This window comes from Doryrhamphus excisus, linkage group LG2, assembly GCF_037039965.1.
Source record: "Doryrhamphus excisus strain RoL-2023G ecotype Guam linkage group LG2, RoL_Dexc_Guam_v1.1, whole genome shotgun sequence".
NCBI classification, from domain to species: domain Eukaryota; kingdom Metazoa; phylum Chordata; class Actinopteri; order Syngnathiformes; family Syngnathidae; genus Doryrhamphus; species Doryrhamphus excisus.
In genome coordinates, this window is record NC_136358.1 from 6,368,314 (window position 1) to 6,383,468 (window position 15,155).

Below are 15,155 nucleotides of genomic sequence, written 5' to 3' on the forward strand. Positions count from 1 at the left end.
ACTTAAACACAACCACAGTGAGACTTTAGACTTGGACTTTAGAGGGTTTTTTGTTGTTGCCGTGGTTGCTCATATTAAGCACGATTAATGACCCAGAAATGGTTCCCTTATTGTTGGTGTCAGAAGTAGGATCACAGAAATGAACTCACCAATTTGGCCATGAAAGATGCAACCTTTCTTGGAAAATAAAGACAACCATAGCACATATGTGCTTTTTACATCCTCTTTAAGATCAAGAGGAGGGGCTTGTGTTACTATGGCAACCATCACTGCATCAAACTGCAAACTTTATGAATATAGCACACCCTCCTACTGTAATGTAACAAGGAACTGTGGTGCTCTAAATTTAGACACTTGTCAGCTACAGTAAATACTGATGACAACATAGTGACACCCACCCGTCCATCCACCCACCCACTCATTCAGGAAGCCCCCCCTGTGCCGTGGAGTGTACCCACTTGGTTCACACCACCATCTAGGTTCTTTTGCCACCTCCTGTACCCCGACAGGTGCACCAACAGACCCCTCTCCAAGGTCCTTAAGAGCAGGTAAGAAAGCACCCACATGGGTGCTAAGTTGTCAATTTTCTGAATGTTTCATTTTTTTTTTCTTTTTGAAGAAACTTTTGCATAGAACCCTCTCAAAGTACTTGAGAATACTGTGTATTCTTTTCCGCCAATTAACCATATATTGATTCCGAGAGTCCTGACACCTCTGCTAGCAGTGTCTGGATGAGCATGTGTGAGCAGTTTAACAGGCCAAGGTTATTTAAAGGGATGAGCTAACCTTGCCCTTTTCCGTCAGTCAGCACTTGGGCTGCTTGTACTTGATGTCACACATGCATTGTAGTGTGTAGGTCATGCTTACAATGTGTGACAATTCCAAATCCCAGGTGCAGCCATGTCGCTGTTCTCCACCATGACGACCAGGGAGCGGAAACTTCAGGCCGAAGCCATCTGTAGGGAGGTGCAAGCCCTGGAAGGTAGCATTGTTTTTCCTCGCCTTCCTTCTATTTCAGATACACTGATGTTTTTTTGTGTCAGGGCTACAGGGTTTACATTTACGTATATGCTTTTGGTGTTTGAGGATTACAAATGGTTCCACTGACACGAATGTACCTCATATGGTAAATAAGAGTTTTACAAAAGCAGTACTTTTGAGTGAAACCATCCATTTAACTCATTTGGATACTTAAGTGTGAAGTAGTTTACAATTTCCTTTTTGTGCCTTTTGGTAGAATAACAGTAATGGTAGATTCCATCTTTGTGAATGTATCTCATATAGGCAATTATTGTTACCAACTTATAAAAGTCAAGGTTACAAAAGCAGCCATTTTACCTTTTTACATAATTAGACCTGATTTGAGCCTCTTACCAAAACACAGAGACAAAAAAAATGGCTGGTTGCCATAACTTCATAACGTTCCTCGTAGTACTGTAATTATTATTATTATTATTAATTATTTTGTTACCACAAGTAAACAGGATGTGGTGCACAGCACTCTTATTTTGAAGGCCAAACGTATGTTGTGTGCGTTATAAAGGTCTCTTGACTGTTGCTAAACAGACAAGCTGCTACATGAATGAACATGCCTCACTGCTCATCCTTTGAAGTACTGGGATACTTTTTCTGTATCAGAAGTAAGATTACCAAAGTAGTCACAGTCCGTGTCAATGATTGTCCCAAAGTTATAAAAGTAGCAATTTTACCATTTTAGGTACTGTGATATACAGCTTTAGTGCATGCTGTACCTCCTATGGTCAACTGTTGGCTCCAAACAATAAACATCAAGGGCGCATCAAGCTAGTTTATCCTTTCAAGTACATTAATCCCTCATTTATTGCGGTTAATTGGTTCAAGACCCAACCGTGGTAAGTGAATTCCCGCAAAGTAGAATTGTTTCTTTATAAATGCAACATTTTTGTAGTTATGACATAGAAAATCTGTTTACCATCTTCTCATTTTTTTTTTTACATTATTAGAGCCTTCTCGGCATGAAACATTAGCCAATGTAATAGACATTCAATACATATTAGACATAACAGACTCACAAGTTACCATTGGGAGAGTTTTTTGTTGTTTTTTTCTGCATAGCAAACTTCCAAAGTTGGCTATTGTCTCATCAATGTAACACTACTACACCTTGTGACCAGTGTAGACATAGACATAGACGTTCTTTATTGTCATTGCACAATAACACAGCAGTGAAATTGGCAACGAAATGTCGTTGCCTGGCTCCTGTGTAATAATAAATAATAAATAATAAATAATAAATAATAAATAATAAATAATAAATAATAAATAATAAATAATAAATAATAAATAATAAATAATAAATAATAAATAATAAATAATAAATAATAAATAAATAGATTACATTAAATATGACCAATGTTCAGCGTAAACAGTACTTTGTACAAATAATTTGAATAATTTAGAATAAGACTACATATAACGTCTTTTTTGTTCATTTAGCCATTTTATGGTTAAAAATGCATAAATTTAGGCCAGTAGTGGGGCGGGCCCCCTTGGAGTTGGCAGGTGAACTGTTAGGGAGGGCGTGAGAGGCAGGGAGGACGTTGGGTATTAGTGCAGACCTGTCAACATGTACGAATTTATCGTACTCATACTTGTATACACTTGTATGCTTCACCACTCTTCATTTTTTTAAACTAATAAAAGTCCGTAGTCAACCAAGAAACAGTGACATTTAATGAGCTAATTTTGAAAAACTGATTGAATTGAGTGATATCCTTTTTGGTGAAACAACACCAGGACATTTGATCTTTTTAGGTACTTTGATATACTTTTGGTGTCAGAAATAGGAGGGTTCAAGTTAACTGTAATTTGTCTATATTTACACATATTGACTTACAGACACGACCCTGGCCGTGAATACTTTTATGGCCCAATGTAAGCAATCCCTTTGTCGTCTTGACTACGCTATTTGAGGCGAGGACAACTGCTGTCTGGCAATGGAGGACACACTGACAGCTGAGAGATACTTGTTACCACACTTAAGTGTACATGTACACTCAAAACATATTTTAAAGAGTAACCGAGGCATTTTACTCTTAAATGTACAATCATGTACTTGTCCTGTCACGAGTGGGATGGCAAAATGAAGTCGTACTGTTTTGTCTTGTTTTTATGAGGAGATGTGGAGATGGATCTGGGCAAGAAGGTGAGCGTGCCAAAGGACATCATGCTGGAGGAACTGTCCCTTGCCTCCAACCGAGGAACCCGCCTCTTTAAGATGCGGCAGAGACGTTCAGAAAAATACACCTATGAAAGCGTCCAGAATAACAACAACGCACACATGAATGTATGTATTATTCTTAATATTAATATTATTTCTTATTATAGTAACAGTATTATTTCTTTAGATCCTTGATATCAGGGGTGTCCAAACGAGGGCCACATACTGAAAAATGAAACATTGATATTTTGTCATATGCTAAGAAGTTATGTATATTTTGTGATATACCCCTAATTTGAATAAGCAGTATAGAAAATGGTTACTTTTTCCCCAAATATTTCAACATTTCTTAAAATAACCAATTTTTTTCCAAAAAGTGCAACTTTATTCTTTTTTTGTCATAATATTACAGCTTTGAAAAAGTATTTTTTACTGAAATTATGTTATTTAACATGAATAATATATTTTTATAAAATGGCCCACGGCCCCCACTTTGGACAACATATTGCTTTATATAAGTGAGCCTTCTGCTGGTTTTAAGGACCTTTTAAGGACCTCTTGTGTACTATTCAGTGACCGTTGAGGCCTCTACAAAGTAATGATTACACTAAAAGGAAGCACCCCCCTCCTCTTGCTTCCTTTCCTATCTTTGAAGTGACTCGCATATTTCTACTTTGTTTATTGCTCGAGGGGAAATGGAGTGGATTTTGTTTCAAGTTTTTCATCAGGAAGTTCTGGAGTAAATCATCATAAATATCTTTCACTGAGATGAAAGCTGCGACACAGTGTCTCTAATGTCTGGTCGTCTTTCTCGTCCATTCCTTTAGAACACAGTGGACTCTCAAGCTGATAATTCCACACAGGATGATGATACTGAGAAGCAGGCCTGCACAGTTGATATCACTGAAACAGTTCCACATCCAGACAGTATCGCCCCTGGTAGGCAAAACATAATGATAAAACACATATTGCATTGAGTTATTTTTTTCAATGATTTTCTACTGCATCTGTATATTTACGATTCTTTTACAGTATGTACCACTATGTGCACTGATGTTTTTAGCATTGTCTACTTCGGATTTACTATTACGCTAGTGTCCCAATCAAGTGGAAATTATTTACTTGCTTACTAACTTTCAGAACATCTTTATTTCATTCAGCTCTTTCTGATTCTCTTACATACATTATTACACTAAAGAGGGAATCGAGTCCATGTTTGAATCCAGTGGAACTGCCTTAACCACAATTTATGTACATAATATGAATAATCTTAATTTTTAAAAATGTATCACTGACGTCCCTCGTTTATCGTGGCTAATTAGTCCTAGGTAAGTGAATTTTTTCATTGTTAGCGCATAGAAATCATATTATTATCTATTATTAGAGTCATGTAGACGCCAATTATTAATTGCTTACAACACATTGCTAATGCTGCATAGCATCCTAGCAAACTAACTAGTTAGCCTCTAATTTTTTTTTCTCCTTAAAAGAAAAATATTTGCATCCACACTGTGTCGGATTAATAAATAGTTGCATCCATTCGCAGTGACTGAGTAAAAAGGATGTAATACACAAAGCCCACCTACGTGTGGCGCTATGAACAGATACGCAGATGCAACCATGTCATACACCAAACCACCAAAGAAGAAAGAACGCACGTGCATAAGTCTGTTGTCTTCCGCTTTCCAAGGCTCATCTAGACTTACGAGAAGTGGATTGACTTTTACGAGCCTTTATGCGGTATAAGACAACAAAATAACAAGAGAATGTCCACTGAAATATTCAGATGTTGTGTTGGCTTGTCGTCAAAGCAAACTTCTGGTCATGTGATGGCGATATGTGTCGGTGGCTCGGTGACCATCATTTTTGTGTTGGCTGACAACTCGGCATTCTCAGACTCTGGAAACCATTTTCAAAAAATACAATTTCAGGGCACCCAGAACGCAGTTTTCACATGGATGAGAGGCCAAAACTATAAAATCTTTGCCATTTTGACCTGAAAACTTTTCCGTGTGGAAGCCAAAAACTTACCACTACCACACGGAATAAGAGGAGAAGTTATTTTCACTCTCTTTCACTCATGTTGGACATGCCATTAACGACTGCGATAGAGTGAGAGAGAGATATTGAAACCGAAATGTAGCGAGGGACAAATGTACAAAAAATTAAACCATACCTATGATAAAATAATTAAATTAATATTATTTATTTCCATTTTCTTTTGTTTCCATTATCTTGAAATATAAAATAGAAAATACATTCTTTAAATCGCATATGTTTGCAAGCTGGAGGCCTATCCAAAGCACTATCCTTCTTCGAGCTGGCGCGTTACATAACGTGGGGGCGTCGTGTCACATCCAGACCTTTCACAATGAACAATCCCCCTTCCTGAGTTTATGTTTTGTCCTCTGGGGGAAGACGCAGAGACCAAACAGAGTTGTGTGGACGTTTTCTTTTCTTTTTGGCTCCTTTTTCCAGAAAGGATCTCCACCTAAAAGATCATCTCAGGTCACGGAATATGGTTCTGACTTTAACTCATGCACATCTAGTGTACGTCAAGCAAGGCTAGAAAACAGGAAATGCTTGTTAGAGGTGTCGCAAATGCCGTAAATCTCACTTAAAAGATTGGCTGGCCAGACAATGGTAGATTTTGGAAACGGCCTCTGGAAGCAGCTGTTGCTAATAAAAGTTAAAAACAATAAAAGTTTTGGACATAGATTTAAACATATATACGCAAGTTGTGTTTGATGCAGTTCCACTTCTCATAATGCTTCATAATTTCAAGTACGTATATACATTGGAAAAAAATTTATGTCAGCTGCAATTGAGACATGTTGACGCAAATAAAAAACAATACGTTTAGTCATAAAAAGTCAATTTAGTTTTATTTTATTTCGGACAATATTTGCACCGTGGAAGAGTGGTTAGCATGTTGGCCACAAAAACATGAGACATGTTGGTCATAAAAAGAGTACATTTTGTGAGATGCAGTTTGACTTTTCACAGAGGTAATTAGCTTCATTATGTACATTAGAACAGTGGTTCTCTGCTGGTGGGTGGGGACACAAACACGGGTTGCGGGTCCATTCTGGGTGGGTCACAGACACGCCAGTCAAAAATATGACAAGGTTTGATATGTTTTTAAATTTTAGCTATAATTTAGTCGTGTGTCATTCCTGTCAAATATGTGATTTTAATTAGAGCAATTTTGATACTTAATTTTAATTTATGCAGCTGCACGGTGGTTGAGAGCTTACCGCACTTGCCACACAGCTAGGAGACCCGGGTTTGATTCCTCTATGTGGAGTTTGCATGTTCTCCCCGTGCATGCGTGGGTTTTCTCCGGGTACTCCGGTTTCCTCCCACATTCCCAAAACATGCTAGGTTAATTAGCAACTCCATATTGTCCATAGGTATGAATATGAGTGTGAATGGTTGTTTGTCTATATGTATGTATGTATGAATAAATTACAGTACTTTCACTCTGTAAAGTGGCATTTGTGACATGTATCTGTTATTATTATAATCATGGTTTATTTCTGCAATGAGCCATGTTCCACAGATGGCTCTAGACCACACTTTGGAAACCCATGCGTGTTCCCCATGAGGGCAGCTGTTGCTCAGTGAAGTAACTAGGAGTTCAGAATCAGAGGGGGAAATCCTGCAAGGCGGATACCTTTGTGGAACGCCTGTATTTAATTACCCAATAAATTCCACTTTTAATGTGTACCTCTGCTTGATATATATAGCAACCATAGAGCGACAATGCCCCTAAATTGTCAACACGGATCTCCTCTTCGTATGAGGTACATTATGAAGCGGGGTTATGATTGCCACATTACGCCTTCATATCGGATGCACACTCTCCGCATGTCATAAGAAGGGTGCTGCCATTATTAAAGTTGATAGTGATTAATAGTAATGAGAAGTCCAAAGTAACTTTGATCATGGTTGGATATTAAAACATGTGGCAGCTGTTCAACTTCAATGAAAAAAACATCCACATGTCACTCCCTGACACTGGGAACACCAAGGTAGGTTGGATTGCAAGGTTTAAAGTGTGTATAAAGCAGTTAATGCACGCTTCCATTATTGCCTTATAAACTGCCATATCCATATTGCGTTTATTATCATAGTAGCAATGCCATAGTTCACAGCTTGATAATAATATTTAATCAGCTTTTTATTACTTAATAACTTATAACCGCTGTCTTTGCCATGCAATCATCCCAGGGTACGGAGGTCCTTTAAAAGATGTCCCACCAGAAAAGTTCAACAGTACGGCTGTCCCAAAGTCCTACCACTCACCGTGGGAACAGGCGATCATCAGCGACCCAGTCTTGGCTGAGACTCTCATAACCCACATATCAGAGCCGGAAGCACCAACAAACCGACCAGGCTACAAAAGTTTCAATCGGTGAGATCAGTGACAGTCTTGTTTGATTAAAAGAATGGCTAATTAAAGTTCCCTCTTCATGAATCACCTTTAGGGTGGCGACTCCCTTTGGTGGCTTCTCCAAGGCACCCCACTCTGCCCCCATAAAGAGGCCAAACGTTGAGCCCACCCTGCCCGAATACCCCGAGCTCAAAGAGGACTCTGCGCCATGTCGCCCCTCCTTTAACAGGTCTGCCCTCGGGTGGGTGTCCACAGATGCGCCAATCACCCTTTCCACTACCGTTTGCCAGCTCCCTGAGTCGGATGACCTTTGAACCTGTCATGCTGTAACTGATGTTGGGTTAGTGCAAAAAAATCCATTATACAGTGGTGTATAATAATGTCCGATGTTTTTGTTTTTGCTCAATAAAATTGGGTCAAATACAATATTTCCCAGTCCACTTCACTTTACTCCACTCCACTTTCCTCCATTCCATTCCACTCGACTTCACTTTACTCCTCTTCATTCTACTTCACTCAATTTCCCTCCACTTCCAGTTTAGTACACTTCACTCCTCTTCGTTTTACTCCATTCCGCTTTACTCCACCTCAACTGGGGTGGACTGGGACAAAAATTTGGCCTTGGACTTTTTATGGCCCCTTTGCACAAAACGGGCCCCATGACTCATGGATCGTGAGGGCCGGACGCACAGCTGCTATTGCAAGATTTGGAAAATAATTACGGATTATGGGAAAATTTACGCACATCATCCAACACAACATTATACTCAACAACATTCAATCAGTCAGTCTGTCATAGATATTGTTTAATGGCCACATATTAGCCTAGAGGGTTAGCATGTCAGCCTCACGGTCAGCCGATTGGATGCCCACATGGGAATGTGGGTGGTTGAAAAAAAATTGCTTCCACACTGTGTTGGATTAGTAAGTCTTTGAAACCAGACGGAATTGGATCACTGGGCAAAAAGGATGGAATACACAAGGCACACCTACGTGTGGCGCTGTAAACAGACCATGTGACACACCAAACAATAGAAGAAGAAAGAACAGGATGTCGTCTTTCACTTACCAAGGCTCTTCTAGACTTACAACAAAGTGGACTTTGTAGTATGTGTGACATTTTGGAATATAATACAACTAAATATCAGGACAATGTCAACTGGGGTGAGTCATGCCAGTCCAAATATTGAGATATTATGTTGGTGTTGTCATAGCTCACTTGTTGTCATAGCCGGTGTTTTCAGATTTTCTCACTCTGGAAGCCTTTTTAAAAAAAAAACAAGTTTCAGGGCACGACATTAATGACTGAAACAATAAAATACTGTTTTGACCTGAAAATGTTTCCGTGTGGATAGCACCGAAGGATCCGAATCACTGTTGAAACATCTGTGTGTGGAGCTCTCCCTGTGGGTTGCGTGGGTTTTCTCCAGGTAGTTCCGGCTTCCTCCCACATTCCAAAAACATGTTAGACTGATTGGAGACTGTCAAATTAGGTATGAATGTGAGTGTGAATGATTGTTTAAAATTAAAATCCTATTTTAGTTGTACTCAGCAGTCGTCAGAATATGTGTGTCAGATGGACGCCGCTGTGCTGCTTAGATCAGGTGGTAATAAATAGCTGAAAGACAAGTTATATGTAGCATTCTGGTCACTAGGCATTAGTAATGTTATAGGATTACATTAAATTTCACGCAGTATGGAGACTGACTACGAAAAATTTACCACTTCCACATGGTATGAGAGGAAGATCTTTTTTCCTCTACCTCAGCCAAGTCGACATGCCATGGCGGAGGTTGAGGGGGGAAAAAAAGATCCTCCTCTTATACCATGTGGAAGTGGTAAGTTCCACAAGTCGATATGCCATGGCTGAGGTCAAGGGAAAAAAGATCCTCCTCTCATACCATGTGGAAGTGGTAAGTTTTTGGCTCATTTCCCTTCCTCCCTGCTCTAAGGGGTGCTGATGGAAAGAGTCGGACAAAGAGGATTGATCTGGCCAGGGTGTCATCCAAGTCAGGTCCAGGATGTAGAATGTCTTTTGCCTGAAGTCCGCTGGGATAGGCTCCAGCTCAAGTGCCATAAAAAAATGAATGGATGATCCCCCTGTTAGTTTTTTGTTTATGTTTTGACTGTCCAGGTTGTCAGTACAAATGTGTCATATTGTCGGCTACCATGTGACTAAATTCAGCGTCAACATTCCAAGCCTCAGTAGGAGAACGCTTGGAATGTTACCACTCCCTTTCCCACAACCCCCCCCCCCCCCTCCTCCTCCCTCCTTCTAGTCCAATATTGAATTCCTGTCAGTGGTCACTTTTTGGAAGACGGTGCGTGAAGTATGAAGTAGCACTGCCAAATCACCCACTGAATAAATGTAATGCCACTCTACATTAATAGTGTGTGAACTCTATTTGCACTCTGTTTGGAGCGTTTATCACAAGGCACCAACGGGAAATAATATTGGCACAGGCTAGTGGAGGCTAGTAGAGGGGGGAGTCAGACAATTCGATTATTAGTGTCTAACTAATTTACCCTCAGGCTGTTTCATTTGGCATGAGGGAGACGCTGCACTCTAAAGTAAGCTGTATGCTCTTGTTAATTCACTACATTAATATGTATATAAATATATACTATACAAAATGTATAAAAGTATATAAAAGCAAACTGTATTATTTTCAGTACAATGTAAATATCTTTTTTTGTTGTGCTACACTTCACTCTACTTAACTTCAGTTTACTCCATCTAATCTATTCTACTTTACTAAAGCATAATCTAGTTTACTCCACTGCACTTCATGTTACCCAACGCTACTGTCCGTTACTGTACTCCACTTCCCTCTACTCCGCTCCACTGTACTTAACTTCACTATACTCCATCCAGTCTGCTCTACCCCACCCACTCCACTTTTCTCCACTACAATCCACCACTTTAACCCACTCAGCTATACATCAATATGTTTCACTTTACCGCTATAATTGACTACACTCTACTAAACTCCACTTTTTATTCCACTTTCCTTCACTTTCACTTTTAAAATTTAATAAAATAAGTGTGACAAAATGAAAATCAAAAAATAAAAAATATATCTACTAATACAAATAAAATAGATACTATAAAAATTATATATAATAACTGTGTTTTCTACTTCCATACTCAACATGAGCAGTGAGTGAAGGCATTATTACACAAGAACCCTCCTTCACGTTCAAACAGGTTGAGCAGGTCGTTTTGAAGTCAACGAGATGCCAATTAGCTGATGTCGCAACAGGAGCAGCTGTCCTTTCCAGTCGCTCCATCAGCAGTCCTGAGTCGTCGTTTGGGGTCCCTCGGGTTTCCATCTGCGCACACAGCACCTAACTCATGCCCCCTGTGTGCTGACAGCAGATAAACCATTGAATCCCGTGTTGTTGTGTTAAAGGGAGTCAGAGCTGAAAGGGCACAGTGAGACACTTGATTAAGCACTAGGAGTATTAGGAGTTAAGCATTAGGAGTACTATAGACTATATGTTTGGTATTAACCCCTGTAATATTGTTTTCAAGTAGACAGTGTTGTCCGGCTTTGGGCTGATGGATGGGTCGCAGCAGGTGTTGGTTCTCACGGGAAGGTGCAAAGCCTTATGGGATATCTAAAAATACCAAGAAGGATACAAGCCATGCAACCCTCGGGGGTCAGCAGGGTGGTGTTGGGTTGCCAAGGGTGTGTAGAGTGTTTTAAAATCAGGTAAAATGACGTAACAGGCATGTTGCTCAGTCCGCCATAAGTGCGATAATTATATGGACTAGCCTTATTGGGACATACAGAACAACTTTAAAGACTGGATGGTCTGAGCTGCATGCATGCCCATGTGAACTTTCATGGAAATTTCAGGTACAATCATCATTACACACATTGGCCCGACTTACTATCTCTTATGTGTCTCTCTTAAATCGTTCCCTCTGCAACATGTGTTAAAGGATCCTACCTTTAGATTGGAACAGACGTTCTCATTCGACTTTGCTATTAGTTCATTAACAGCTGTATTTAATAATAATAATAATAAAAAAAGCAACACTCAAATACACAGTGCGCCTGAACATTTCATCAGGCATGGCCGGCTGTTCTGATTAGGAGGAAGGAAGGAAACAGATACGAGTTGCTCATCATTAAAATCAACAGATGATTAAAGAATTCCATATCTATTGTGGGTCAACTCTATAAGGACCGCCATCCATTCTGGACTGGTTGCCAGCCAATCACAGGGCACATATAGACAAACAACCATTCACACTCACATTCATACCTATGGACAATTTGGAGTCACCAATTAACCTAGCATGTTTTTGGAATGTGGGAGGAAACCGGAGTACTCGGAGAAAACCCAGGCATGCACGGGGAAAACATGCAAACTCCGCACAGAGATGGCCGAGGGTGGAATTGAACCCTGGTCTCCTAGCTGTGAAGTCTGCGCGCTAACCACTAGACCGCCGTGCCGCCCATGCAGTATTTAATTTATAATTAATTTAATTTGCTTTTATTTTCTTATATTTTCTTATGTTATTGGGCTTTTTTCACTTAATTGCTTTTGTATTTTATTTTGTTATATTGTATTCTATTGTGGGCCGCATGGTGCTCAAGTGGTTAACATGTTGGCCTCACATTCAGGTGATTGCGTGTTAGTTTTATATAATACTAATATCATTGTTTCATATTATATCCATAACATAGTTGTGTTTTATATATTCATAATAGATATTTTTCAATAAATTATTCTATTTTTTTATTTCATTGCAGTGTATTTTACTTTTTTACTGTAATTTGCAGTGCATTGGAGTGTATGCTATCCCCCCAAAATGTACTTCTGTTTTATTACTATAAACTAAATGTCATCACAATGTTTTCATTTGTATTTTAATATTTAAAGCAATTTATACAAACAACATAAATAATTGAAATAATACTTCAACTGTTACAATAGAACGACCGTGCTTTCTGCAGTAACAGCTTAAGCATTACATGCTTTCTCTGCAGTCTAAAGCTACCGTGGCAACTGCAGCCAACACAGCAGAGAGACATTTTTCACCGTCACCCCTTTTGGCAGAGCTCCATAACCAAAGTAAGACAGTCAACTGCCAAAAGCGGATTTATGCTTATGTTATCTTCTTTTTTTTGCAGTAAAACAACAAAAAAAGATGAATGTACGTGGTGCAAGTATGCACCCCCAGCATAAAACAAACAATGTAGGCTGACTTTTATTGTTCTAGTTATTGTGTCATTTCCCACAATGCAAAGCTCCCAAGAAGTGTTTGTTATTGCAGAGGTGGCACATGGGGTTCTTTAATTATGTTTCTCCTTATAGCTTATTTATTAATTAATTCAGTTTTATGTTGCTGTATCAGGATGGACGCTTCATTTGGGCCCTAAAGAGCCATATAAACCAGTGCACTTAAATTTGTTGGCAACAGGAGCAATATGACGAATTCTCAGGAAGTCATCCAATGTACAGGACATTCCAGGTCAGCAATAATAATAATAATAATAAAAAGAATTAAAATAATAATAATAATAATACTTGTCGCCAGCCAATCACAGATAATAATACCATGTTCATCTTCTCTTTGGGCAATGTTAGCAGAAACAGAGTTTTAAGTCAACTGCAGTAGTGATGTAAAGGGACTCCCGGGACGATAAGGTCGCAACGGTGGGAATCCTTGTAAAGACTGTATGGAAGTGGCAGACACAGGAGGCGGTCGACAGAGATGAGGCCTTCCTGTGGCAAAAAAGCCCGGTGGGCACCATGGCAACAAAAGCTAGGTGGTCTAGGTTGCTTTCAAAATCGCTGCGACAGTTTTGTTTTGGAAAAAGGGAGACGTTATCTGGTACAGGATGAGGTCCAAACAGAAGTGGAGGAAGAACATACCAGCAATATGGTCGGCAGACCATGCAGGAAGCAAGACCTGTAGCAAACTGAACCATTGTGCATTAGTTTACTGACGCCCTCCCAAACCCAGCTAACCTGCAGCCATTTGGGGCTTGCAGACACAATGTATTCTGTGCCAAAAAGAGGGGCACTTTGAGCACATCCGAAGGAGCTGCCCAAAAGCTTTAGGGGGGTGGACGCTATCATTGACGCCATGACCATACACTGAGGTCTTTGGCAGATCCCATCTGTACAGTGATTCAGAGAAACAAGCCCCCGTTCGCAATTGCTTTCAATAGAGGCGGTGAGAAGTTTCAACAACAACCCAGCTCTACAGGAGGGCTCCTTTACACCACTCGTGACTGGCTCCAAGTTCACATTGGAAGACCGCTCAAGTTCCAAGCCAACCTTGCAACCACTTTACTCTGCTAAGATAAGGTTTTAAGATCGGAGTCAACCAAGCAGGTGGTCTGGACTTTGCGGTCTACTTACTATAGCTCACACTCATACTGGAACATTCTGGAGGCCGTAGAAAACATCTCGCTGTGGGGCTCATGGGTTAAGGTGCCACTAGGTTGATCCAACCCCGGCTGGGTCACCCAGGTGAGAGTGTCTGATGATTGAAGACCCGAAACGCCCTATAAATTCAGGTTTATCATTGACGTTGTGTCCGAGTAGCAACAGTAGGTGTGTTCAAGCACTGTTAAGATGGCACAACTGCGGACCCAGCTTGTTCTCTGGGGCTCTCGTAGCGACGAGGAGAGTATGTTGACAACAGAAAGGGAACGTTTGCGTTTTATGTCAGCTTTCGAATCACTCAATCACTCATCATAGTGAAGTCTGTTAGCTGTGAATTATAGCCACCCTAGTTCACCAACAATTGTCATGGTGAGATATGTGTTATGTATTCAGCATACAGTATTGCTATAGATTGATGTTTCCCTCTGCAACACCATACTCCAGGATAATTCAGAATCTGCAACTCCAGCATGGAAAATGCCATTCTGGACTTTCTGGACTGAGAAAGAACAAGAACGATAGGAGGTTGTTACAGCTGTAAGCTGTTATTTATTAGATAAATGAGGTAGGCTATAAGATTGAAATAATGTAGAAATGTATGCACCTTACTTTATGGTATCGGAAATATTTATTATGAATAATTGAATTGTCTCATCTTCCTATGTCACAGCCAGCAAGCGGTAAAAAGGTGATGACAGAATGAGAATCAAGTGGCATCGCATTTCTTAGTGGCTTCTCCCCATTGGATCTTGGTTTTAAGGGGCAGGGGTAGGAACTGGGATTCAGCCTGATTGACAGCAAGTCATACATATGGACAACCTCAAGCTCTTTGCCAGAGGAAATGCAGAACTAAGTGCTGAGCTGAATGTGGTTAAAAGGCAGATGTCTCCCTTGGTGACAAAGAAACCAACAAAAACCTGACGCTTGGAGGTATCTACAAGTATATGGACGTACATAGATGAGGGTGATGGCATCGAGCATGAACACCACCCAATCAGAATAGCTCTCTGATCAGAGCCGAAATCTATGAACAAGATTTCTGCAATCATCAGCTTAGCAGTGCCAGTTTTGGTATACTTTCATGGACCAACCTGGATATCAAGAATATGGAATACAAAGCCAGGAAACTGCTGACATTATGTGGCTTTC

General features: G+C 40.0%; 1 protein-coding gene across 4 annotated transcripts; it reads left to right on the forward strand.

Moving 5' to 3' along the window:
• The first annotated feature begins 409 nt into the window (after positions 1-409).
• Positions 410-9,109, forward strand: myoz2a (myozenin 2a). 4 transcript variants are annotated; one of them, XM_058068664.2, is made up of 6 exons: positions 410-548; positions 893-982; positions 3,159-3,325; positions 4,027-4,138; positions 7,433-7,616; positions 7,690-9,107. In XM_058068664.2, the coding sequence occupies exons 2-6, from the start codon at positions 901-903 to the stop codon at positions 7,907-7,909; spliced, it is 765 nt and encodes a 254-aa protein (XP_057924647.2). In that variant the 5' UTR covers positions 410-548; positions 893-900; the 3' UTR covers positions 7,910-9,107. The 4 variants fall into 4 exon arrangements, with proteins under 4 accessions (XP_057924647.2, XP_078652870.1, XP_057924649.2 ...); XM_058068666.2 differs by lacking the exons at positions 410-548; positions 893-982 and adding exons at positions 1,603-1,640; positions 2,878-3,023 and having other exon boundaries at positions 7,690-9,108; XM_058068667.2 differs by lacking the exons at positions 410-548; positions 893-982 and adding exons at positions 1,677-1,871; positions 2,878-3,023 and having other exon boundaries at positions 7,690-9,108.
• The last annotated feature ends 6,046 nt before the right edge of the window (positions 9,110-15,155 follow it).

Bases quoted from the DNA above. Each gene is read 5' to 3' on its own strand.
- myoz2a (XM_058068664.2), top strand. From the start codon at position 901: ATGTCGCTGTTCTCCACCATGACGACCAGGGAGCGGAAACTTCAGGCC. The intron at 3,326-4,026 runs GTATGTATTATT...CCATTCCTTTAG, and splicing joins ACAACAACGCACACATGAAT to AACACAGTGGACTCTCAAGC. The intron at 4,139-7,432 runs GTAGGCAAAACA...CAATCATCCCAG, and splicing joins TCCAGACAGTATCGCCCCTG to GGTACGGAGGTCCTTTAAAA.